Genomic DNA, 27,413 nt, shown 5'->3' with positions numbered 1-27,413 from the left:
CCGCTCCGCCCCGGCCCCGCTCCGCCCCGGCCGCCTCCCGCCCCAGCCCTGCCCCGCTCCAGCCCCGGCCCGCCCCACGCTGGCGTGAGGGGGCGGTGGGCGCGGTGGGGTGGCGGGGCTGGCCCTGGTGCCTTGGCGGAATTTTCGTGCCGGCTAGCCCCGAGCGTTATCGGCAGCCCCAAGGCTGCGGCTGCTTCGGGGCTGGGTCAGCCTGCCCGCCAGCACTGGGCGAAGTAGACTCTGGGAGCCGGGGCGGCCTTTGCCGTGAAGACTCGCTGGCAGGGCGGGAGGCACAGGCCGAGTCCCCTCGGGGGGGCGGAGGTGACCCCCCGGGCACGTCTGTCCCCCACCGAGCGTGGAAATGTCGCCGCTCTCAGGGAGCGCGGCCCGGCCTATCCCGGGGGCTGGACTCCGACCCGGCTCTGAGAGGACGAGTCTCGCCCCCGCTCCCTTTCCTTGTGTCCCGAGTTCAGTAAGTCAAACCTTGTCTTCACGAAGAACAGTTTTTAGATAAACTGTCAAAATGTAAGCTGGGGATGAATTTTTAAGAAGTCGTTCAGAAAGAAAGCGTTTATTAAAAGATGTTTGGATAAACATCTACTGAGATGCAGCTAGGCATTAGCACCAAAACATCACAAAGAGAGGTTTTGAAAACCTTGAGTACAGTAGCAAACTTCAATAGCAGTAATCAAGCAAATCAGGAGAAAATAGTCTCTACATTTAGTAATTCCTATTATTTTAACATCTTTCATCACGATGATTGAATATTCTAGAAGAAAAGAAAGGACCTTTGACATGGCCAGCAATAAGAAAATATTTACATTGTGGCATCATTGGCAGCAACTTAATATACCAAGCTTGAAAATTATCCTGGTTGTTCAGTGAAGTAATTTATTTCATAATCCAAATAGTAAGTAATGTGTGGCTGAATTTGATAAAGTCAGAGGAAATCCTATGGCATTATGACAAGAGGTGAATTCCAGAGAAGGGAAATAACTAACAATCAAAGCAATCTTGCTTGCTTGCCGGTCAGATTCCAGGAATTAAAACCAAAACAAAACCCAGGCAGTGTAAAGTTCCTGTTGTACCTTTTATCCTGCTAAGAACAGGGCCTGAAAACTATTGTGTGTATGTTTCCTTTCCTTGAATCATTTTACCTTTTTCAGCTTGTATTGTCTAGCTTATACATGGGTATAAATGTTTGCATATAAAAGCTATATGGCAAGTTTGTCTCCATTTCCTAAAATGAATATTGCTGGTACATAGAAGTCCCAGGAGTCTCTCTTTCAAGGCCCAGTACTGTATGACCTGATGAAAGCTGATTACAGTCATTTAAGTGTGGTTACAATTCATTGTGATGTCAATTTAGCATACGTGAAAAGACATCAACATCAGAAATTTTACATTTATATCTACAGATGCAATTATTTCACTTTATGACTTCTGTTGGCACTAAGTTCCAGCAGTTCACGTTGATGGATTTCCACAAAAGAGATGCCCAACAACTGAAAGCAGTGGTGGTTGAGCTTGTAGCAGAAGCACCAGCTCAGCTGCAATGTACCCCAGTAACGCCTTGGCTGTGTGTTATTTTCAGGCTGGAGTGAACAGCCATCAAGTCCAACTCTTCCCAAATCAACACATTTCTACTTCTTCCCTGAAGCTTGCAGCCTGCTGCTGCCCATGACGTGTGAGCCTCTCCTGCCAGAGAGGAAAGTGCTGCTTTCTGTTGCATTGTCCAATGTCCTTGGTACTGCTTTTCCTTCAGAAAATGCTTGGCTGGAAGAGGAATAAGACATCCCATGAGTTAGAGTGATCTTGTAGGATTTGGAAAACCTACTTTTAGTTGCTGCTTTCCTGAGAAGCCCCAGACAGAGTGGTACTACTTCTTAGGAAAATCCCTTTAGTAGCAAGTATTTCCACCACTAGCAGATGGGTTGCTTGGCACTGGATCTGGTGTTTCAGTTCTCACTTTTAACATCCTTCCCCTTTTTATGAATGCTCAGTGCTCAGAATGTGAGTGAGAGGGGAAAAAAAATCTTCAGCTAGTGATTACTACACTTATTCAAGAGGAAGATCTGTTATACTGCATGATTATATATTTCATATAAAACTCTAGTTCAGATAATTTTCCCCATTTTGTATTTAATGCATAAATAAATCCATTTAATGGATCACAACCTAGAACTCCATGGTTCCAAAATTCCACAGTATTCTACTATTCTTAAAACACTACTGTATTTCTCCCCTTCTTGTCATTCTCCTTCTTTGTGCATTGGCCTTTTACATACTGTTCAGGACAAACTCTGGAATATTTTTTGGCATCCTAGAAGGTTTTAACAGCCTTATTTTTGAGATTGCTGTTGCCATTTTGAGAAATTACCACATGTCATCTGCCTTGTTCTTATCGGAAGCTTCAATATCTGGTTCTAGATGGAAATCAGGTCCCTCTCTACAAGTACTCTTCAGACCTAAAAGCACTGTCGGGTATTTGGGTTTGGGTTAAGCTGATGGATCTGGCTCAGGAGAGGAAAGCCATACCTTAGCACACAGCTTAGTTACAAGCCAGATACTGACACAGGGAGTGCTGAAGGTGAATTCAAATCGTGCACAGTGTGTAGAGATATACACCAACACATTCTGAGAAAATCAGTTGCAAGGGCTGAGGAGTTGCTGTGCTGGATGAACAGTATCAAAGAGTAGCTCTGAAGTGTGGGACAGACAGCAGGGAAAGTCACTTGTAAAAGTGCTGGAGCCATAAGATTTTCAGGCTGAAGAATTGTCTCAGGCTGAAAAAGAAATTAAAGCCTGCCATGTGCACAATCTCTGAGAATTAAGAGGTGTGTGACCACTGTACCAGAAGGTATGGTGAACAACATAACTTTGCCTGCTGTCTGATCTTCAGCCTTTCTTGTAACATACCCCAAAAGAAGAAATAACCTTTCATAGCATTTTACTGCTGGATATAAATGGACCCTGAAGCATCCTGTCCTATGAGTAGAAATAGAATTTGCCCAGAAAACGCAAACCAACCAACCAACCAACCAACTAACCAACCAAAATTATGTTAATTTAAAGGTTTATAGTATAATTAAAATTTATTAATTAATGTAAAGAGTAATAGGTTAGGACTGAAATGATTCTCAATTGACTCCCAGTACTGCTTCCTGACAATATGGGAAGGTAGTGTTTACACCAAAGGCTTTGGAGTCAAAGATTTGAAAAATCAATCCCAGAACTGTCTTCATAAATCAGTTTATATCCTGTGAAAAATACTGTAAATGAAACAAACACACTCTAGTAGCTCTCATCTAATCCCAATAATTTAGTGGCCATGTTAGAATTCATACCTATTTAATTCTGTAATACACTGAGGGTCACATCTTGTGTCACTGTGTGTATATCCACCACTTCTCTTCCCACTCATGATTATGTAACTGAAGCATATATTTGCATAGTATATTTTTATTAATTCTTAACATATTTATGTAATCATTTAATGCAGTTTAGTGGTGGGAAATTAAGAGGTCTGGCAAAGTCACAACTGGCACCAGTCACAACCCTGTAGAACTCCAGCTAATACTTTGAAGAATAGTAGCAATCCTGGAACCAGATTTTCCAGATAAATGTGTGTAAATTGTTTTAACATTTATTGATGTGTTGAAAAGACATATAAAAATAAAAGGAGCAGAATCTTTATTTAATAATCAAAACTTGTTTTACTAAAATAGGTAAGGGCATTTGTTTGTGTGTGAGTCTATAGATTCTTTGCCAACATTAACAACTGTAAGCTTAGCTTGATAATAACCAGGCAAAGATTATAAAATCAGTAATGCCAGCTGCCTGGCCTGTGTATAATCAGGCTTTCATGAAAAATGTGGGGACTGGATTTGAAAGAGCCAGAAAGCAGCTGTTCTCAACAGCCCACTTCCGCTCAGAAGCTGCAGCGATCTGAGGGAGAATTAATGCTCCTTTTCACATTAGTGCACCCTTTCAGTGGTCCTTGTGGCAGCTGTTGCTGTGCTTCCCCTAAACACTTGAACTGGAGTTGTACTAGGGTTGCATGCAGCAACTGGCAAAACATTCAGTAGGCAAAAGTGCTGATATTTCAGGGAACTGGACTAGGTACAGCATATGTTGTTTTCATGGTCTTTGTCCTTTCCTGGAGCAAGGATAATATTTTAGTCCCACACCCCAGCTGTCTATCTTAGAAGAAGTTGGCTATCTTATACTTGGAGGAAATGGCTCCTGTAGAAATAGAATTAAAATTTTTGGGCTTCTTCCTTTTACTATGCAATGATAGTTTAATAACTGGACATATATTTGCAGCTTTACTGCTTCCCTAATGGTGACTGTGAGAAAGTTGTTTCATCACATTGTACTACAGTTTCTCCTCATGTGGCATAGGAATAATTAAACTTACCTTTTTCATGGAACATCATGAAATCCATGTAGGAAGCTGGAAGCTGAAATTATTTTAAGAGCATTGGGAAGACCATTTGAGAACACAGTTTGTATGGTTTTGACATCAACTAACACATCTTTTCTTGCTAGCTTGAGCTGGCATGTGGCAGTTGTGTTGGCAGCTGGGACTGCAGCCCACGTAGCTTTTGAACATACATACATATACATATATATACACACATATTTATACACATACATACATACATATATACACACATATACATATAAACATAATAATGGAAATCAAAAGCCTTACCCTGTCATTTTACATCTGCTTGTCAGAAAGCAGGACAGAGCAATTGTTTTCTGTCTTTTATAGAGGTGTTTGGGGTAGTGCTCAATCCTGCGTTACTTGAACTGACTTCTTCAGAGCTTTTACCATGGACAGAGCTCAGTGAACATGAGCTGATAATTAAAACAAATCTTTCTCTTGCTACTAGTAAGAGTCAGCCTTAATTAATAAATTCAACCTCCAGCTATTCATATTTGATTGTACTTTTAAATATGTATTAATATCAAGGTCAGTGTTTTTGGAACATTTGGAAAAACTGGAAATGTAGCTGGAGCCCACTAGATGTCAGTGCCTCCATACAATAGACTACTGCAGCTCTGCTTGCTAGGCAAATAGGACTGGGTGTCCCAGAGTAGCAAGTGAGTTGTCCTGGATCACAGGGATTGTCTATGTAACATCATATTTTTACAGAACTCTGGGAAATAGTTACAGGAACAATGCTGCAACCTATTTATTCCGATTGTGTGATGTAGTTCCTATCAAATATTTTGTATACAGCAGAACTTTATGCAATAAGATTTATCAGAAGCAAACAAAAGGAGATATTTCTGACTGAAAGGGCATTCACTGACCTAAAAGCAATTAGAGGGAACTAGTACTAGGAAATAACGCTTCATCTCTGACTTTTTTTCTCCAAAGGAGTCTTTCTACTCTAAAATAACAGCTATTCTGGCTTTGATATGAAGTGAAGTTACAACATTGATTATTGCTTGGGAAAGTGAAATTTTAGATCTGAATACACGGTACTCTGTCTCTGCCTGATGTCCACTTCTGTGTGAAGCAGTGAGTGTCTAAGGATTGCTGGAGAAATCAAATCTGGTCAGTACTGCACCAAGCAGTGCATGCAAGGATGGGGAAAGAACACTATATTGACAGGGTCACAGCAAATCTGCAGCTTTTGCAATAGCAGGCTATTGCCAAAATTGACCAACACACAAAGAAACACACTGGACTAATGAATTTCTGACGTGGGAATGAAAGGTTCAATTATACCTTTAAGGCAGATGAAGTCATGTGCTGTGACAAACACTCAGCAGTGTTCCTGTGGTATCTAAAGAAGCTTCTCTCAAGCACATCTCTTTTAATAAGGCCTGTAATTATGTCATTGTGGAGCTGTGTGTCCTATTTCCTTTAATTATTTTCCCCTCTGTGGATTGTGCCACTGTCATTAAAATGTGGTTTTGAAGACTGAAACTTGTAATTCATTCTTTGTTTAGGAGGTACAGAGTGCAGTGCTAATTATCATGCTAATTAGCCCTCACTGCTGGATAGTGCTTGGGGTATTTTATAAACTATGACCAGATTTTTAGAAAATTTAAAAAACTTATTGCTTTCTTTTTAAAATAAGAACAGTATTATAAAATAATAACAGTGGTGCTGAAGCAAAGGTCTGTCAGAGATGGTGAGTTCTCAGTTCCAGGCTGTGGGTCCTAGAGAGAGCAAAGCCTTAGCCCTTTGGCACATGCAAAGACAAAATCTCCTCTGGAATTCAGGAACAAACAGGCACTCACTCCAGAATGCATAATGAAGTGATTTCATATCTACTTGAATTTAAAAGGTTGAAATTTAGCATTTAATTTTTATTACCAGGCACACAGGCTAGGTAATATTCTCCAAAGAGTATATGAAGTGAGTAGCTGCTCTCTGAAATTCCATTGCCAGCAATAGAAGAAAAAATACACTGGCGTGTTTACAAAAGATGCCAAAGGATATGTTTGATTTTTATTTTGATTATTTCTGTCAATCTTATTTTTTAATGTAAGTTGCTGACACTGCTATTTCCTACAATATTAAAAAGTAACATTTCTATCAGTATGATTTTTTTAAACAAAATGTACAAATTATAATTATGTGCAGCATATATTATTATATGAGCATATGTGTCTATGTACCTATCTACCTTTGCACCTGTACAAATGATCATGTTTGTATCACACGATCACTCTGTTTTGCACAATGTATGATTTGCAAGTGATCTTTCTGCATATCTGTTGCAGCGTCTCAGATATTTTATGAATTGCCGCCTCATCTGAATGTGGTTATTTAAAAATATGTGGCTTCTCTACAGTGTTTGAAAATGAATTGCCAAAACAGCATCACATACGGTCAGGTTACATGAATACTTCATGTTTAACCTCAGAAAAAAAAAATTAAATTAATGGAAACACCCAAAAAGCAATCATCTGGAGGATCTAAAGCTCCCCAGAGGTCTCCAGGTTTCTGGGCAGTAACCTCCTGGGTGCGCCGGGCACGTCCCGGCCGAGTAAGGGGCATAGCCGCTTCTTGAGGCGCCTTTGCATCCCAGCCGCGCCCCTCCTTCTCCCGGGGAACGGGCGATGCCGCCCCGCCGGGCCCGCGGGCTCTGCCGCCCCGGTGCTCGCGGGGAGAGTCGGGCAGGGCCGGCCCGGGGAGGGCACCGCCGCCTTTCCCCGCCGCGAGAGGGACCGGCACGGCGCCGGCCGGCAGAGGCACCGGCAACTGCAATGGCAACGGCACCGCCAGAGGCACCGGCGATGGCACCGACAGAGGCACCGCCGATGGCAACGGCAGTGGCAACGGCAATGGCATCGGCAACGGCACCGCCAGAGGCAGCGGCGATGGCACCGACAGAGGCACCGCCGATGGCAACGGCAGTGGCAACGGCAATGGCATCGGCAATGGCAACGGCAATGGCAACGGCAGTGGCAACGGCAATGGCACCGACAGAGGCACCGGCAGAGGCACCGGCAATGGCAACGGCAATGGCATCGGCAGTGGCAACGGCAATGGCAACGGCAGTGGCAACGGCAATGGCAACGGCAGTGGCAACGGCGCGTTGCTCCGGCAACGGCTCCCGGCGGCGAGGAGCGGCGGGCGCAGGGGGGGACCCGCGGGAGGAGCGCTGAGCGGCATGCCGCACTGGAGCGGTGCTGAGGGGACAGTGCTCCACTGAACCCGTGCTGGGGGGACGCTGTCTCGCAGGAGCGGTGCTGAGGGGACAGTACCCCGTGGGACCGGTGCTGGGGGGACACCGGTGCTCGCGGGACACCGAGGGGCGGGAGCCGCCTGCAGCGGGCACGGGGGCCTTTGGTGAGGTGAGAGCCCGAGTCGGCCCGGGGCCAGGGCTGGCGTTGAGTGACCTGTGCCCCTGAGCCTCCCCTCTGTGCTGGGGGAAGTGGGAAATAGCAGTTGCGAGCTTTACTTTGTCCTTCGAGTGTATTCAGTTTTCTGCTGTGGAAGGATTTGCTTTCTGCGTACTTTGTGAATTCAGTTCTGAGCACTTGCAAATTGTGAATTCTTGTGGAAGATTTCAGGTGCATTAGCTGTGTTACATCTCTGCTGTGGCTGGGGTTTACGTGGTCCAGTCCAGCAATCCCACTGTAGTGGGAACAGCCAGGCATGCCAGTAATGTTTCAGTTACTGATTTGTGGAACTCCAATGTATGATGACATATATTGTTTTGTTATACAGCATTAAATCGAAATGTCATCATCATCACCACCATCCTTGTCTTTACCTGTGCATGACTGTAATGCTTCTTCCTTGAACTTTGATCATCAGGAAAAGTTTATTCTTCTTCACACTGTTGAGGCAAGTTCATTCTGTTCCTGTTAGGCTTGATTTTTTTAAATTGTATTTGTTTTCTTAACAAGGTTAAAAATATACTTCCTAGTTATAGATGTGAAATAGATGTTATTTCAAATAATGGTGAAGTGACAGTGCTGGACATGGCAACAGTATACTGAAACTATGGCAAAATTCTTTGTTCTTTTCTGCTTACATCGATTGGCTATGATAATGAAGCATGATGTTTAATCTTCCAAGGTGCTGTTTTCACTGGAAGTAATTAAATTCAAGAACTTGCTTTTGGTTGTATATCCATGAAAAAGCTACAGAGAGTTGCCCTGTGTTACACAAGCTGAGGTCTGCCAGGAAATCTAATCCTGCAATAAAACAAGACACACACATACAGATATATAAAATAAAAAGCCTTAGATGTTTGATTGTACTTATTTGCCATCAGACAACAATTGGAAGCAGAGCAGTCTGCATTCTGATTCTGTGAGTAAGTGAATGTTTAAGATGGAACTTCCCAAATTTGTTACTCATTTTCTCAATTATATGAAGGGCAATATGGATATAAGAACTGAAGCTCTTAGTCTGACAAATTCTTTTGATGGAGATGCACCTGGCACAGGCTGAGCACGGGAGAAATGCATCCTGGTGGGTGGAGAAGGCAACACAATCCACTTCTGAAAAAATAATGAGTAGTCAGTGGAATATTGAGTGGAGTAAATGATTACTTTGTGCTTGGTGAAGGCATCAATCATTCTGGAGTGTCAGGGTAGAGGCAGGAGAGAGGTGTTTAGAGAAGGGTGAGGGTGATGACAGGTTGCTAGTGCCTGATAAGGAAGTGGGGGAATGGGATTCATTTAGGTTTTAGGTCTGATACAGCTCTTGACTTGCCATGGCATGGGCAGCATAATTTTCTTGAGCAGCCAGGCCTGGTGAGAAGTTTTTCTAATTTGGGAAAGGGGAAAGCCATTGCTGCCTCCAAATTGGAAGAAGTCTGCTGTGGAAAACAGCAACACTGGAATCTGAGCAGGTCTTGGCCTTCACCTTCACTGGAGGTAGTCTGCCTTTTCCTTGTGGATTTGCTGTGTTCTGTGAGCAAACTGTTTGAGGGTATGTTCTGTGACATGGCAGGCTTTTATCCTTGTTGAAAGTCCTAAATGATTCTTTGATCTTTAAACTTTCTCTTAAAATATTCTCTGGAGGAGCTGACTTGTTTTATGTTGATATCCTTAAATTAGCAATATCAGTGACCTAACCGTGAGTGAAACTTAATGTTACATAATTATGAATGCTATTTCAGGGAAAAACACGTGTGCCACCTGGAGAAACAGGAAAACTGTGTTCACTGATTCAGCCAGATAAAAAGGATTGTCGCAGAACTATAAAAGCCATCCAAGATGGGAAGTATTTTACTGATCTGAGCAAAGAATCTGACAGTCTAGAACACCAAGTAAGAAAACATGTAAGGCATAAATACAGAATCAATGGAAATGTACATTTCTTACACTAGTCTGAAAAAAAATGTAGTCATATAATCTTCTTTATTAGACATATTGTGGGAAGATTTTTTTTTTTTATGTCCTATGCACTAAGAAAGTTCCTAAAAATTTGGAAGGAGTTTGTTGAGCTATGTTTATTAAAACAGGAGGTGGATCTGAGTGAATTCCTGAATAAGAATAGACGTGTAGGACTCACACATGGAACTCCCACAGAAACCTGATGGAGTGAAGAGTGTAGATTGCTCTTAAAATTAAATGTAATTTGCCATAACTGACTTTCTTAACTCTCTTTCAGAAGCTAACAAAATGGGTGTTTATCGCAAAGTTTATTTTTTAATTTTGAAGATAATTTTTAGGTTTTCATAGACATTGCTAGTTGTCTTACAAGCATGAGGCTTTCTGTTGATCTTTTAACAAAAAGAAAGTTCATAAAGAACAAACTGTGGGGAAGACTGTTTCCTGAGAATGGAAAGATAGTGTGAGTAATTTAGGTTTCCGGTCACTTCTCAGTTCTGGGAAGCCTTCTAAGTATTTTTGCTGATAAATCAATGTCAGGTCACAAAACACCGTTCCTGTTTATATATTATTTTTTTGATGACAGCAAATCTGACTCAGTATAGTCAGGAAAGATTAGGACTTTTACTGAATACAATATTTATATATTTGCTGTGCATGCAAATGTGGAAACCTGGATGCAGAATTGAGGTCCATGGATTGACTTTACAGATAGGCATGGGATCGAGATTACAGAACATTATGAGGAAACATTATACATGCAGGCCAGGATAAGATGAAGGAGTTCTACTCAAATTTTGGTACCAAAGTTTCCAATTTGAGTTTGTGGGTTTATATTCTCATTAGTGAATATAAAATATTTTGGATTTACAGTCTGAAAGCCATACAAGTCTACTTTTTTAAAATAGGAAGTTGTGCACGCACGCACACAATAGAATATTTTAAAATAAATGTTTAGTTGACAATATCATGGGCACATAAATTCTACAAAGAGTTAACTCAAATTGATTTTTGTGATCTTCCACCTTATGCTTTCTGGCTCAGTCTTCAAATTGTCCTAATTAACTGGGGCTCCTGAAAGGCTTTAGCACTTAATAAGTCTTTGAAATATTGTGAATTCTACAAATGCTTTTACCCTTTTACCATATGCTTAAATAACATTTACCTATGGTATTTAGAGCCCTTCTAGATAAAACAAAGAAATATATAGATGTATGGAATGACCCTGGTTAGTTTCTTCAGCTACAAAGTTCCATGCACAAAATAAATTGAATCTCCAGATTTTAACCACCAAGTAGCTTGTGAGTATGTGAGCTTTTCTAGTCATGTACCAGGTTTAAAAATGTAGCAACTTATATGTAACCAATTCAAAACCATTGAAAAATGCAAAATCAGTTATAATCAGAAGAAATTTTTTATGTTTCTTGTGTTGCAGTTAAACAGTAAAAACGTTGACACTTGGATGCAGGAGCTAAGTGAAAGTGAAATTCAGAATACTGTAAGTAAATTAAAATTTGATTCTTTCTGTTCTATGCTGGATATCTAAAATTGGCTACCTTGTAGAGTCATACAATTTCCAGTAAGAGTGGCAAAATGGGAGTATTTGTGATTTACCATCACAAAATGGAATCTTAGTTTTACATCTGAAATATTCATCACTGTGCATTTCTGATGCTTTGTTGTATACAAACATTAAAATAATTTCTTTTTTGTTTCTTTTTTCCCATGAAGAATCTCAGAAAAAAAATTCTTGAAACTGAGAAACAGATTAAAGAACTTTCATCCATGCTCCAGTGTGAAAAAGTGAGTGATCAGTTCCATTAGAATGAATATTTTCTTCCAACATACTAGATTCCTAATTCAAAAATATATACATTTTGAGTAAAACAATTATTTCAAAAACCTATGAAAAAAGTAACATCCTGAAAGGTGTTTCCTACAGAATTATCTTAAAATCATCAAGACTGTAGGATACAGTTAAAGGATACAGATAAAAAAGGATACAGTTATTCTTAACACTAATATCCTAAGGTGGCTTTTGACTTCTCATTTACTGATTTGCAATATTCTGGGGAAAAAGTATTTATAAGGAATAATATGGAGTAAGCTGAACAGATACTGTTCACAGTTGGTTTCCATGGCTCTTTTAGGAAAGGTAGAACAGACAACAGAGCTAATCTCATCAAAGGCTGACGAGTCTGACAAGAGTTCGTTCATTCTTGGCACCAAAAAGAAGGGGCTCAGTGCAAAAACCAACACTGAAAGGGAAGAATTTTCCTGTATAAGAGGGTACTGTAAACGTTTGAAATTTTGCTGGTAGTTTGGCAATCTGTGTTACAGATTGAATACCTCCAGGGCACTTTGTGTGTGTGCCATGCAGCGGGGTTAGTGAGGGACATTAGTGCATTAGTGAGGGACAGGGTGGGCTCAGTTAAACCTTTCAGGGGACAGCAGTGTACTTTGATATTTGTGACTCCTTGCAGGTTTTTAAGAGCCATTGCTCTTCTTTAAGAGTTGTTTTTTGCTTCACCAAATGAACATATCACTTGGCTGCTCGATAAATTTAACCAGCTGGTCATAGTAGAGGAGCCACTGGGGGCTCTTGTCATGTCCTTGTCTTTGTCTTGAAGCGAAGGAGCACATTTTCATGGAAACATCTTTTTGCTTGAGAATAGAAATGCTGAACAGAAGAGCCTATAAAAATTCTGAAGACCCCAAGCCAGCAAACCTCAGTGTTTGTGGGATCTATGTGTCATACCATGCCCTGACTGGAGACTACCTAATGTTGAACAATTTAGGGTGCCTAGCATCTGAAAGGATAAATTATTTTCTATGCTATCCCCTTGTTCCTTCTTACATTAATTTAAATAAATGGCATTTTCATCAACACTTGACTGAATCTGCCTTTCTTACTGGTGTCTGTAATGAACACATCCACTGGTACATTCTTTTAGTCTCTTGCAGTCTATATGATAACACAATACTTATCTACCTTATTATTTCTGACTTAGAATGAGCCAAAGGAATCAAGTTGAAAGAAATTTCATAGAATTACCTGACCTGAGTGCTGGTGACATAAGTTTCCTCTTCCCTTATGATTTACATGTCCCCCAAAATTGGAGTTTGAATTAAATGTATCAATAGTTCTAAAAGGAGGTGGTGGTCTTAGGAATTTAATGAAGGTCAATTCAGGTCTAGTTAGTCAGAGCACAGCTGATCAGTGTGGCTTAGTGTTAGTCATCCTGCTACCTGGATGCCTTTCCTTAGCCTGGATGTATGAGTTCATGCTTCCAGGTCTTATTCCTGCTACTTAAACTCAGATTAAATATTATACAGAAAATTATACATAAATTGTTTCAAGTTGGTGATTTCTGTTTAACATTAATACAGTCAGTAACAAATTACTGCTTGTGAATATACTTGTAGAGCAGGTTTTTTCTTTTCCAGGTTTTGAGGACATTCAAATGTCAGTTAGAAACTACGGCATAGTAGAAAAAATACAGAGAGCATCATACAGCATTGTGCAATAAATTTGTGTTTATCTTTCCTAGATCAAGGTACAGAAAGAGGACCACCTGTCAAAATCAGTAAAGGAAGTACAAGCTCACCTGCAGCGTCAGATTGTAAGAAAAGAAGCAGAAAATTATGAATTAAAAGTGAAAATGCAGGTCAAAATATTTTTACTTGTGTTTCAGTTTATTGAAAAAAAAAAAACTGAAAAACCCGAAAACAAAGCCTTGCTGTGACCTGTTTTGAAATCAAATTATTATTGGTAGAAGAAAAATCCCAAACAGTTAAAATCATAAGCATTTATGTTTTGCAAGATCTGCCTGACCACATTGCTTGAATTGCAAAATTGTTTATTGGTTTTTTTTTCTTTTCTCAACTTATGCCCACTTGCACAGTTCTGGTGGAGCAAAGTGAAGCATGCATAGACATGTTTGCACTCACTTAACTGCACTGTCTAGAAGAAAGACATACTGTCAAGAGACAGTGCAGATATATGGTCAAGAGATAAGCAAGTCCCTATGGTGACTTCCTGTTCTAAGAGAACAGCGACAGCCACACCCTGTTTCTTCTTATTGTCTGTGAAGAATGGATAAGTCTCTTAATACTGACTGAAAGTAAAACACTGATGACTAATGCCCAATCTCACTTTGTTTAAGGTAGATTAAATTATTTCCATTTTCTGTTCTAAAAAGCACAAGTTAAATTTGAGTGTTACAATCAGTTACTGGCTTCAGAAAAAGGCAAGGAGGAGGTCATGTGTGAAAGGCTGGAGCTGTATGTGGCCTCAGAATACAGTGTATGAAACTTGTCAAGAACATAGACATGAATGAGAAAATATTGGCAAAAAAGAATGTATTTCTAATTTCCAAACTCTTTTACTAGCATACATCCCCTGCTAATTGAATCATTTGAGATTGTTACCCAGCCTGTATCAAGGCAATTTCAAATCACATGTCTATGCCTACATAAATGTCTCATGTTTTCTTCTAAATAAAATTTGCTTTCTTGTTCTACCTAGTACAATTATAGAATTCCAACATTTTCATTAGATAAAATAACTTGATATGCAGCTGTATTGCCATTCAATTTCTATTTAAAAGTTTTGTTCAGTTTCAGAAATTTTTTGAAGTCGTTTGCTAGCTTAAATCCTGGAGATGATTTTGTTAATAACTAGACAAGAGCTTGTAAAAGCTTAGCATTGCCCCTGTGAAATTAGTTCTCAATTCGAATTTACCTCGGCCACTGGCTAACGCCCAAAGCCCTTATTCTTAGTGTGATTCTGACCTCCTGTGGTTATAATAGGGGATAGCAGCTTTTTCTTATATTGACAGTTGAAATCCATACATAGATTTAAATTTTGTTTGCTGTGTTTATTGAAGGTGTTTATCCACCACCTCAAGTCACATCTTTGTTTATTAGGTGCCCTGTAAGCATTTATATAGGAAAACCACTTTTTATGTATTTGGGTATTTTTTATAATTTCCTTTTTTTTTTTTTTTTGAAGTAGTACTTCTGGTTTTCGGTGAATCCCAGTACCTGAGACCATCTTGCACTTGGAAAACCACATACATTTTGCATTGATTCTGTAAAAGTTTTGGGGCCATTAGCAGGACCTGTACTGAGAGATATCCCCTCATGTATAATATGTATATATTATAGCAACTGTCAATGAGTATCTTGAATAAGGCTGGCACATTCACAGATTCAGTAGTTAACTAGTAGTACATAGTGTAGTGTCAGACATTAATCGTTCCTACAATTGGATATTTATCACTGAACTGAGAAAGTTGACACTGTTGGCTTACCTAAATTGCTGGAGTTTGGTGGAAGAATAGTAAGAGATATGAGAACAGGATTTACACTTGTCTTTATGAAACTAATTGTCTATTGGTAGCTTGGTCATTTTTGATAAGTGGATCTGAGATTCTCCTTGAAACAGTCTGGTATTGCTCTTAATGAATATCATCATGTAGTGTTGATACCATGCCTTGTACGTGGAAATTCTGCATCCATTTGCAAGAGCACACAGACATGGTTAGATTGCTGTCTTTCCCCCTACTCCTACCTGCTCCTGCACCTTCTCAGCCTCTTCATCTTTGTAATGACTTTCTCTCTGTGTTTTTCTTGTCGACTGTTGTACTTAGCTAGCTCCTTGTATCAACCACAAGATTTGAGATACCGAGATTATATGGAAACAGATGTTATAAATGTAACAGCTCTTCCTGATTATTTTTTAGCACAAAATTATCTGTAAGGCTTGGAATTGAAGAGTTGATTTTAATTATGCTACAGACTCTAGAAAATAAAATAGCAGAGTGGAAACATCAAATTGGTGAATACAAGTGCCAGAAGTTAGCCTTAAAGGAAACAAGTGAGCAAAAGAAGATAGCTCTGGAAAAAGCAATAAGGTCCCAGAAACAAAGAGCTCAACACTTAGAAGAAGCTGTGAAAGATGTAACCTCTAAAATAAAAGAACATGTGAGTGACTATGCTGTGAGCAATGTTGTGTTGTATTGTTTGAAATTGAACAACTAAGGGATTTTCACCTGTGGAAAATAGAAAAAAATTGTTTCATTATGCTGTGCTTGTATGTCTTTTGTTTTGTTGCTCATTTGTTAAGGAAATGGTTGCTGTAGGTGTCCTGAAAGCTGTTATTATTAACTGCTTTTGTTTTGTTAAAATTTAGTGGTTGTCTTGAGTCAAGAGTTTGAACATTTTAAGCTGTAGTAAGAGGAGTGTCATCAGCTTTTGGTTAAACCTCTCCTGGTCTTCCTGTTAGTTCTCTATGGCTAAGCACCGACTAACTCAGAAATACAGTGTACTAACTAAGAATCCATGACTGAGGTTTGAAGTGTTAGTTTTCTTTATTTATTAATATGTGATGTCTCATGTGGTTACTTAGCTTTCAGTTTCTAAGCTGCTTGTTCTGAACCTTTTCAAAATCCAAGTATAAAACTTCCTTAATACAAATTGTTCTTTGAAATCTTGCTTTGCCTATCAATAGTTTGTAATTGTTCAAAAAGGCCAGCTGCATCAGAGCTGTGCTTGTTGTCCTCCATGGATTTCCTAAGAAGAATATGTTTTCATACTCTTAGATGTGCTGTAATAATTTTGGATATATCAGTATTAAAGATATATTTTTCCACTTAGTGCAGCAGGAGATGATTAATAATGGTTTTTGTATTCTTGGATTTTTGTGAGAAGACAGTAGTGAATCTTTAACTAAAATTAGCAGTACAGAGGGACAGAAACTACCTCTTGAACTTCTGATGTTTTGTAGTCACACTTGTTTCCTTCCTCATTGAAATCCTGGTGTACTTTCAAGATAGCCTGTATTGGTTAATTCATTTAAGGGATTTTACCTAATGCTTCATTTCTTACCTAGCTAGCATTTTTCATTCTTAAAATATTTTGGCACAATTTTATTCATTTAGTAAGTGATGTCATTTATATGCAGTGGAGATGTATCAAAGGCAAATTATTGGTAAGAAAAGATTGTCATCTTAAATTTTGAAATGTTGTATTCTACAGTTGATATACAGTACCAGGGTTTAACTGTGTCTCTGCCTTGAAAGTAAGTCTGTACTTAGATTTTGATTTTTTTTAAATGTGGGTAATTTTGTTGATTTTATTTTGAGATGACAGAAAATTTATATTGATTTGTATAAGGGAGATCCAATAAAACCATCTTATATTAAATATCTCTATTATCTTAAAATTTGTAGAATTAAATGGCATTCTTCACTGGCATTCTTTCATTACATAATTAATAATTTCTGCATTCTCTAGGAAGCCAAACTGCATGAGATACTGTCAGCTTCTGATGTCTGGAAAAACCAGCACAATAGAATAGTTGAAGAAAAGACAATGTTAGCAGTTCAAATAGAAGATCTTGAGAAGTAAGTTGGGCTGTTGGTCTTTTTTGTTTATTTATTTCTGTGGTCACAGGGTGTTGATATTTAGTAGTGCAATACTCAATGTTGACAATGTAAATGAGTTTATTAATATTTTAAAATTCTGAGCAGAATTTGGAAGTCAGAAATAAGAACAAATTTAGGATTTTTAGCCTCCTCTCTGTTGCATTTCACTTCTTTTGAAGTTTTATTCCCCTTTACCAATAAGGAACATATTCTTTTTCCTGCATACTTCTGATCAGCCTGAACTTGCTGGCAGTTCCTATGCAGCCTCCACATAACCTCCACATTTAATAACTGATTCAATATCTTGAGTGTTAACCCTTGTGTTTACAGAATAGAAAAACGTTCTTTGTCTTGTAGGTCCTACTTCAGACTAGAGATGGCCAAATTATTTCAGTTCCACTAATGTCTCACCTCAGTAGAGGATAGAGAAGGGTTCCTCTCAGATGCCATTCAAACAGTTCACTCATGTAAGGAAAAGCAGAACAAAATTATCCAACCTTATTCAAACTACACAGTCAAATCTTAATGTACATGAAGGATATGTTATTTTTTGGGCAGATAATGACAAATATCCATTTACCATTTCTGTTAGAAATATGGACTATAATTTAAACCAGCAAAAGAAACTGTTAGATGCCTTTATTCTAGGTCCAAGACAATGTTTATTTCACAGAGAACTTGATTTGTGCTGAAATATTTAACAGCTCACATTAAAATGGCTTGAAAGGCTTTTGGTTTCATCCCAGAAAATCTGGAATTTCTGAAAATTCTTGCAGCAAATTTTAAAATTTAACCACAGGGCAGGTAGATGACATGAGTCCAGAAATCTGTCTAGCCCACTTGTTGGTCCAGTGTATATAGGGAGGCATCTAAGAAAGAACAAATACTCATTCTGCTTCCAGCTGGTTTTTGCTGTTTTCATTTCAGCTGAAAATACAAGTCTTTGCTTGAAATGTGCCATTCTAACAAGACTTGTTCTACTAAGCAGTGTGTGGCTGACTAAACAGCAAAACAAATTTTGTGAACTATATTAACAAAAAAAAAAAAAAGGCAAAAAATGAGGCCTAGCATTATTTGCTGCTTTTAATAATAGAAAGTAACATTCCTAAAGTAGCTAAGGTGTGTTCTTAGTAGGACATTATGTGATATACCCTATAAATTCAATATAATTATATTTTGTATAGTGTGCACATGCATAGTTGTCTTGGAAGTATGATTTGGTGTTCTATAATTGAGCTAAGACACCTTCCTTGGAGTAGAAACCCTCCTCTTTCAGAGAGTGTATTTCAGAATATAAGTAGATAATCCTTTATTTATATGTGTAAATGCATTCCCATATATATATATATATATATACACTATGAAGGAGAATGTGTTAAGGTTCAATTTAATTTTTTGAGTGAGAGTTTTGTAAGCATTGTGTATTATAGAGAACTTGCCTGTCTTACAAGTCAGATCCGAGGCCTGATGGAAGATGTGGAAAGAAGGGAGGAATGGAGAAGAAACTCAGAAGAGGAAATTCTTGGAAAGCTAAATTCTGTTAACTCTGAAAATGAAAAGATTTACCTTGAAAACAAAAAATTAAAGGTGAGATTATAAATCATTGTTGAATGGCTCTACCTTTCTCATACGTGAATGAAGTAACCGTGTTAATTCTCTTTGGACTGTCTGTCTAGAGACCCCAGACCTGCAGAATAAGGTTTGCCATCCATTTATAACAGTAAGAACAAACGAGATAGTGAAAATTTTCCAGTGGAAATTCATGGCAAAGCTAGGAACAGGGTTTTCTGATGATATAGCTGCTTAATCAGGATGCTGTTTATTTTACTGTCAATAACTGCACAGTTTCTTAAGTAGAAATTGTTCTTCTATGTTTGTTCAACTTTCTTTCAAATGAAAGAACTGAGTTTAATTATTAATTTATATTTTGAAAGAGTTTGCAGGTTTTTATCATCTGATATAAGTGTTCTGCGGAGCTGACAAATGAACTATAGACTATCATTTTTGTTTCACAGGAAGAATACTTGCATCACTCTTCCTAGCGCCAGCAAGTCACTTGCTGGTAATATCATATAGTAGAATGCATTATTTTAGTAACAATCTTAAAATTTTTATGTTTTCTACTTTTGATCAAGGCTTCCCTTGCTACATTGGAGAAAAGAGCAGTGTCTGTTGAATATGAGTTTCTTCATCTGCAAGAAAAAGCAAAGCTGCAGGAAAACCTTTTAGAACAGCGTAAAAATGAGGTGACTTAACCATATTTGAAATCTTCAAGTATGTTTTTTTAAATTTGTAAGCCATTTTGAGGAAATTATAAAGATTTTGCTTGTAATAAATCCATTTTGTTGTCATGGGGATTGTAATATTTTTGTAATGAGTATGAAAGAAGAAATTGCTATTACAGACCATATGGAAGAATATTCTCCACACAGTTACAAGTACACATTGTCTGTACTGAATTGTGTGAAGCCCGCTTGAAGCTCATTGAAGCCAACAAGACAAGATTGCTTTGACAAGATTTGCTTGCTAAAAAGCAGGTTAGTGACTCAGTAAACCAGATATTTTAAAAGTTTGAGTCTGATGTCTTCAGTGGATATACAGATGATATTTTACCTCTACTTGGCCATATTTTATCTTCATATTCCTAAGAGCATATCAGTATTCGAGTAAGCTCAAGAAATCCAAGTTCATTCAAGAAATATATATTAGAATTATGAGTATAGGGTTATATGAGTTGTTTTATTTCAGTGGGTAAATCCACATAGAAATACCAGCAAAACAAATAAATCAAATTTATAATGAGCTTTTTATCAATTCAGTTTTTGTATTTGGCTTTATTCACACAGAAGTTTTAGAACATTGATTCAAACTTGTATCTACTTATGCTATTGTACAGACACAATTTCACTGACATTCTTCACTTACTGATTTTTTTAATCAGTGACAAGAGAAAAGAAAGACATGATACAAAATCTAGAGTAGAGCTAGAGAGCCTTGTCTTTCAAATATATAATATAATATAATATAATATAATATAATATAATATAATATAATATAATATAATATAATTTAAAGTTTCTGCCAGCTTCAAGATGGTAGATGTAGTTCCAGGTAAGAGCCAGCCTTAGGCAGTGAGTGGAGTGCCATTCCCTAGCTCAGGGCTGTAGTGACTCCTGATGGGAAGTGTCAGTGACAGTTGTTATGTGGGGACAGAGGTGTGAGTCACACAAGCTGCTTCTACAGCACAACTGTAGCTCATTCTCCGTTGTTGATAACACACTGCTGATATGACAGTTCTCTTTACCTGGTAACCCTTTTGTACTTGCTGTGACAAGTAGGATAATGAAAACAAATAACTTCAAATAATAACAAATTTTGAGATACTGTTTAGAAGTCAGAGGTTTTCCTTTATGATTCATACTAATGATTCTACCTTTTCTATATTTAAATGAAGGATGTTGCAAATGTATGTGAAAGATGTATGTTGTCCTAGGTACAAAAAAGACAAATTGCTGTGGAAGAATTGAAATCCAGATACGAAACAGTCTTAAATGAAAACAAAAAAACCCCAGTAAACAAATGCTTAGAAGCAGATAAGGTAAGTTTTCAAGTAATAAAGAATGTTTCCAAATAATTCTGTAGGACACAGATCTTTTCTACATTTCTGTGATCTTGTTAGAAGTCACAAGGTACTGTCTCTTGGTTTTAATTTTCTAAGAGTTTTACCAACTGCTATGTAAAGCTGGTGCTTTTTGGGAACTACACAATTGCAAACAATTGAGCAATGATTTCTAGTGCAATTACTTAGTAGTTTGGCTACTATTTTAGAATTCCAGAATTCCTTTGTCACTTTCCAAAGTGTGATTTTATTGTTGATGATTTGAAACTATCTTTTTGACAGAACAGTTGTGAAAGTTGTACATGGAAGCCTATTGTAAGTTCCTTTCTTTTTAACTAACAGTTAAGACTGAGACTCCATACAGAGATGAGTTATACATTTTTCAGCAGGTGGAGCTGAACACTGGAAGACAGCACATTCTTAAGTATCAGAAAAGAACTTGTATCTTTGTCAGTATTTTATAACATAGGTGACATGTAACTTGTATAAAATTTTAGCTTTATTACCTACATGAAAATCCATTAAGTATTACAATTAATTCATGGTTTTGCATTTACATTTTTCTCCTGTGATGCTACTATGCAGGTGGGGCACAAAATGGAGGCTGAGTTAAAGGAGTTGGAACATGTTTGTGACTTGCTGAAAGCAGCTGAGGAAAACCAGCAAAAGCTTCTGGCCTGGGAAAGGATCCATGTGCAGAAATGCAAAACCCTCAGGGAGCTGGAGCTTCAGGTGGTTAGAACATGCTGATTTCTAAAGATAAATGAGAAAATTATGTGGTAAAATGTCACTGGGGCATTTTACTATTGGTGTGTGTGACAGTGCTGAGATTTCCTTTGTTATTTTATTCCTAAATCAAAATTTCTGTGGAAATTGGACAATGCAAATAAAACTGTTGCAAACTGTATTTATGTGAATTCATTATATGGCAAGACTTGTAACTTTTAGAATGAGTATATTTTTGATGTTTTTGAATACTTATGTCCTGAGATGTGTTGCAGAATTCTTCCCTGGAAATAAATGCAAGTTTAGATATTTTTTGTATCTAGTAGAATAATTTAATTATACATTAGTTTTGTTTTTAATGGCGAATGTATAAACCATACAATATTTATTCAGATAAATTATATTCTTGATGTATAACATTTTAAAATGTTTTAGTTGAGTAAGTACTTTTAAAATATGCTATAATAGGATAATTGCAGTTTTTAGCTGTATTTAATACTAAAGCTTGTATTTTCTCTAAAGCCTGAAAATGAGTTTTCCTCGACTCTTTTTTTCTATTTTTTTCTCTGACATCAATTTCTGTGGCAGGGTAGGTTTGGGGGTTTTTTATTGTTTTTTGTCTTTCTTTTGATGTGCTTTTAAGTTAGAAGAGCACAAATGACAAAGGTTTTTAAGTTAGTAGTGTGGGAAAAGGGGCCTAATCATCTTGCTATGTCAGCAGGAAAACTACAGCTGAAGTACTCTAAGTCTCTGTGGTCCTATAGACTTTATATAAGACTCTTGACTTTTGATTCTTCCAGGAATGTTCATAAACTCTTAAATCAAGTACTTAAGCAAAAATTAATTTTGAGGTGCAAAATTTATACATCATATAAAATGATGTATGTAATTTTAATCTAACTACGCGTTTACTTGAAAAAGTGCAGAAGAACCTCTTAAGTATAGCAAAATAATTGGGAACATAATCGCTAGTCTGGTGGAACAGTAGTTAAATTTCAGCATTAAGTCTTGGTGATTGATGTACTTTACCCTTGACTCTATGACCAGAATTCAGGAAAATTCATTTTGGAGCAATTGCTCTCCTGCAAAAAACCTCTCCTGGGTTCAGCTGGACTAAATTCTGCTGCTACCTGAACAGCCTGTAATTCTGGTAAACATAATCAGGCAGATGAGCTCCAGTTGCTGGATGGGACTGCTTGACATGTCCCAAAGAATGGTGTGGTCACCCCTTAAATGATGGCACCCACAGGCCTGTTTATTGCTAACATGCTGTTGATGGGTGAAAGAAGGAGCAAGAATCTCATTGCTACTGAGATTTGAAAGAAAACATGTAAAAGTTTAGCACTCTGGATGCTGGGCAGGAGAACACTGTCTTCTAACTTCCTTCAGCTTCTGCTGATGTATCTCTTTTCATGAACTTGTCTTTTTTTGATAGTCTCTTCTTTCTGAAATTCTTTGCCAGTGCTGCACTGTTCTCCTGTGATAACTGTATGTATATGCAGTGTTATTTTTATGCTTCCTGTGACTGTAGTGTGAAGGAGCCTTTTTTGCTGGTCCTAATACACAAGGCTGCATGAGCAGCACATGGAGTTTTTTAGGACTTGGTTACATAGCAGGTTTTCAGCTTTAAGTGTTCACACAAAATTTTAGTCTCCAACTTTAGCTGTATTTTACTAATTTAACATAATTATACAAGGTACAATAACACAAGATAACGTTTACTTGATTATAGTATAATGTTTGTCTGAATAAACAGCATTTATCTGAAATAACAGTTAAATTTTTTGATGGATTTTAGTAGACAGGCTTACTTTACTCCAGTAAGATCCTGTATACAGGTCTCTTCAACTAAAACCAAATTGTCATTTTCACAGGATAAGCATAATGTAACTTCTATGGGCAATCTTTGCTTAGAAGAAGAGATCTGTAACATTCAGAAGAAATATGGAGATCTTCAAAGGTAACTTGAAGAATCTGACTAAAATTCATTCCTACACTTTTCTGCTATAGAGAATTATAATGCACTGATCTGTTTTGTGTAAAGGCAACTAGGACAGATGGAAAATCAGAATGAAGAACTTGCTTACCAGCTCAGGAAAGAAGATGAGAGTCTTCAGAGCAGTAAATTGCAGCTTGAAGAGAAAATTGCAGAATATAATGCATTAACCAGACAACTTGAATCTGCTTTGGAAGAAGGGAGAAAAATGGTATTGGTGATTTAATACATCTCTCAATCTAGTTTGCTACTTTCTGTTTAAAAATAGCATTTAAAATGAGCTTGAGAAAAAAATTATGGGACAAGACTATTTTGCATGTAGGGAGAAATACTAAAGAGTTACTGTGAATTTCTGCATGTTTTAAATATGATGAAACACTTCAATTTCTTTGTCAAGTTTGGATACTATGGAAATAAATACCAAGTTTCATTTTACCAACATTTTATTATTATTTTAATTTTAATTGACAAATCAATATTCTTTAACCACCTTTTATTAAATTCTACACTTATGGCAAAAAGTTTCTGTACAAAAGCTTAATCTTACCTTTTCTTCCTCATAAAAGCCTACAGGAATGTTGGTGTTGAAATCCTTCTCTTTTTAGAGAAAGATTTTGCATACTTTCTAAATTAAGCAGAATTTTATCATTTGTAGAAATTATGCAAACAGTTAATCAAATTCAAGAGGAAATTCAGGAATTTAGATTGTAGTGAATTCTATTAGTTTAATCAGAAAAAAATTCAGATAAAAAATGTAGAGATAACCATCTGATTTTTTTTCACTACTGAAGATATTTCTTTGGGTTTGAGAAAACTAAAATTTTGGCTTAACTTGAAAATAAGCTAAAAAGTGTTCCACTCCCACATTTACATTTTTTTCCTGAATTGAAACAGCTTTCAAATTTAGCCAGAATATTTCTCAGGTTTGTTTAAGTCTGGAGCGTGGAAAATAAATTAGGTGTTAGATTAAAGAATAGGAAATAGAGCTATTAATGTTAAGAGATAAGAAAATAATTTGATTGGGCCTTTAAGAGTAAATATATGGTTAATACATTTATAATTTATAAATATATTGTGTATATATATATATATATAAAACATATAAATCCTTTCTCTCTCATTACTTTTATAGGTAGCTGAAGAATGGGAAAAAATGTCATACAAAGAACAAGCCTTTCAGACAAAACTGCTACTTCTTGAAGCTGAAGTGAGAAAGAGGCAAGAAGAAAAAAAGCAACTCCTCTGCTTACTTCACCATGTGAGTAAATAATGCTGTTTGTGATTCAAGAAATCACTTACCACATCACCATTTACAAAAACAAGTTCCTTCTACTGAAAACACACTACTGATACAGTTGAGACACACTTTTCAGAGCAGTAAAATAATTCAGCTTGACAATATGCTTTGTACATTGACATTTTCCATCAACCTAACAGATGTTCAGTATAACTAAATCACTTGAATAATATTGAGTTTACAACTCCTACTCAGTCGAGTTTTCTCCGCAAGACAAAAAAAAAAGTCTGAAGTTGTAATTTCCCTCAGATCAATTGTGTTCAGTAAGTATATCTACATTTGATTAGATGCATAACAATCTCATGATGATGTAGTGATAACCTCTTTTTCTTTCCTGAGTTAATGACAGTAATCTGAATTTACAATTTTTATAAATGATTGTAGGCCTTTTTTTTATTTTAAGTCTATCCAAACATGTTCAGTTTGGTCCAGACAACATAAATAAAAACTTCAATCCTTTGAAGCTTTTTAAAAAACCTTTGATTTTGTGGAGCCTCTGAAAACTTTTACCGGTAAATAAAGCTATAAAAATTAGGCACTTTGTGTCTTAGATTATGAGTTTCGTTGATTTATATTTTGTTTCTAAGTTTCTATGCATTTTTCTTTTTTCATTAGAATGAAAAGCTTCATGAAGTACATTTGAAAGAGCTGGAGAACTGCCTACAGAAGTCAGTGATCAAGAACCAGAGCATCCAGAATTATGTCCAGTTTTTGAAAGATGCATATGTAACAATGTTTGGCTGAATTCTTTAATCTATTTTATAGTAGAGAAACTCGTCAAGATTGGGCTCCCAGTCTTGTTGGAGGCAAAGCAGTTAAGGCCTTAATGTTATTTTGACAGATTAAATTTTATAATGTTAATTCTTCCCTAGGAAAACATCTGTTGTGGGCAGGAGAAACAGGTCAGCCCTTGCTGTGTGTCCTAGTGGCTGGTCACACATGGGGAATGGAGCTGCTGTTCCTGACAGAAACCACTGTGTTATCCGTGGCACAGCAGTGCAAAGGCCGAGTGCCTGGCAGCAGCAGGTGTGTATGCGTGGGGTACGCACACAAAATGGGTCTGTGAATGTCCTGGCCTGTAAAATCTTACCTGAGACCTTTTAGTCCATGGTAAATGCAGGTAATTGCAGATTATCTTTCAATTCAATGATATCTAACCAATTAAAACAGGCAAAAATTGAGATCATTAGGTTCCTTCCCTTTTTTCCCCTGCAGTTTAGCCCCATTATAGCCCTACACTACATGGGAGAGTTGCCACCACAAGGCTGTCCCATCCAGCCACTTTTCTCTACATCTCATCATCATGCTCAGGAATACACTATAGTAGTATTTTATAAATATGAGTAGGAAAAATTTTTAGATGCAGGTATAGTTTAAGCTCTGAATGTGCTGATATACCCTGTTGACACAGCTCCAGTGAGATATTCAAGTATTTGTCTCAGTTCAAGAGCTGCTGTTCAATAAGACTGACTTGTGCCTCAAGTAAAACACATGTACATATTCGGCTGATACAGGATTAATACAAGAAACAATTCCTGATTTAATTTCAGTTCTAAATTCTAATTAGTTTTGTAGATAAGTTTTTATGATATGTTTTTTAAAATAGTACATTCAGTTAAATATATGTGGTTTACAATGTGTAGTTAAATAATATGTATTTTTGACCAAAACCTTAAGTTTGTTTATGCATAGGCAATACCCATTCTATTTCATTATTAGTTGTTAGTAATGTGTTGAATACTGACCTTTTTTCTTGCAAATGCTTATCCATCTTAAGAAATACTGATATGTGCTAATGTTCTGCTTCTGTGCACTTTTTAAAAATAAAATTGTCATTTATTCTGTATGACAGGTTAATAGCAAATGTTTATTTTAAATTTGGGGGGTTTGCATTGCACACACAGAAATATTTGGATTCATTTAGTTCTGACTGCGCTACTTATAAAATATCAAAACCTTTTTGAAAGTCATCATGTATGAAGGAAAGTGTTCAGAAATAAATTGTTCAATCCAGTGCATGAGTGGTTTTCCAGAGCTCATACTGAAAAACTGTACACCTTTCATTAGATTTAGGTTTTTTTCCTTTTTAGTTTGTTTTGTTTCTTTTTATTGTTCTCCATTACCTTTTTGTTTGTGTGGGTTTTTTTTTTTCATGGCAGAAATAGGACTGATAGTCACAAGGATCATTTGGTTTTACTCAACTCCTTTTTGAACTGGTGTTAGCTTATCATGTCTTTAGTATTTTAAAAATTAATTTAGGACAAGTTATTGTGGATTGTTTCTTTCTAATAAAGAAAATTACAAAATTTTGTTTAACTAATGAGGGATCTAGCATTTACTTGAGATTTCTGCTTGTACTTTTTAGTAACTGTGTAATGTATAGCTAAATTAGTTCTTGCCGTGTTCATTTTGCAGTATAGAAATCTGTATGCTGTGCCACAAAATCCTTGGATACAGCTGTACTGGTTTGACTGCATTTTGGGGTTCTACTATTTTTCTTTAAAGCAATTTATTTTTACCGTC

General features: G+C 37.1%; 1 protein-coding gene across 4 annotated transcripts; it reads left to right on the top strand.

The window, feature by feature from the left end:
- Positions 1-35: 35 nt before the first annotated feature.
- ODF2L (outer dense fiber of sperm tails 2 like) lies at positions 36-27,006 on the top strand. 4 transcript variants are annotated; one of them, XM_038144927.1, is made up of 16 exons: positions 36-472; positions 9,609-9,770; positions 11,258-11,320; positions 11,554-11,625; positions 13,374-13,490; positions 15,625-15,810; positions 17,122-17,231; positions 18,704-18,839; positions 19,388-19,498; positions 20,746-20,850; positions 21,457-21,603; positions 23,472-23,557; positions 23,642-23,804; positions 24,726-24,851; positions 25,506-25,558; positions 25,763-27,006. In XM_038144927.1, exons 1-16 carry the CDS (start codon positions 362-364, stop codon positions 25,992-25,994), a joined length of 1,980 nt encoding a protein of 659 aa, XP_038000855.1. In that variant the 5' UTR covers positions 36-361; the 3' UTR covers positions 25,995-27,006. The 4 variants fall into 4 exon arrangements, with proteins under 4 accessions (XP_038000855.1, XP_038000856.1, XP_038000857.1 ...); XM_038144928.1 differs by having other exon boundaries at positions 18,683-18,839; positions 25,506-25,616; positions 25,763-25,959; XM_038144929.1 differs by having other exon boundaries at positions 18,683-18,839; positions 25,506-25,901.
- Positions 27,007-27,413: the final 407 nt, after the last annotated feature.

The sequence above is a fragment of the Motacilla alba genome, chromosome 8 (assembly GCF_015832195.1).
Source record: "Motacilla alba alba isolate MOTALB_02 chromosome 8, Motacilla_alba_V1.0_pri, whole genome shotgun sequence".
In the NCBI taxonomy this organism is placed as follows: Eukaryota; Metazoa; Chordata; class Aves; order Passeriformes; family Motacillidae; genus Motacilla; species Motacilla alba.
The sequence above is the reverse complement of the archived record's forward strand: the minus strand, read 5'-3'. Positions and strand labels throughout refer to the sequence as shown.

What these genes read in the sequence shown, in the direction of transcription:
- ODF2L (XM_038144927.1), top strand. Translation starts at nt 362, where the DNA reads ATGTCGCCGCTCTCAGGGAGCGCGGCCCGGCCTATCCCGGGGGCTGGA. An exon ending in TAGAACAGCGTAAAAATGAG is followed by an intron (nt 19,499 to 20,745) that starts GTGACTTAACCA and finishes ATGTTGTCCTAG; the next exon opens with GTACAAAAAAGACAAATTGC. An exon ending in TGGAAGAAGGGAGAAAAATG is followed by an intron (nt 23,805 to 24,725) that starts GTATTGGTGATT and finishes TTACTTTTATAG; the next exon opens with GTAGCTGAAGAATGGGAAAA.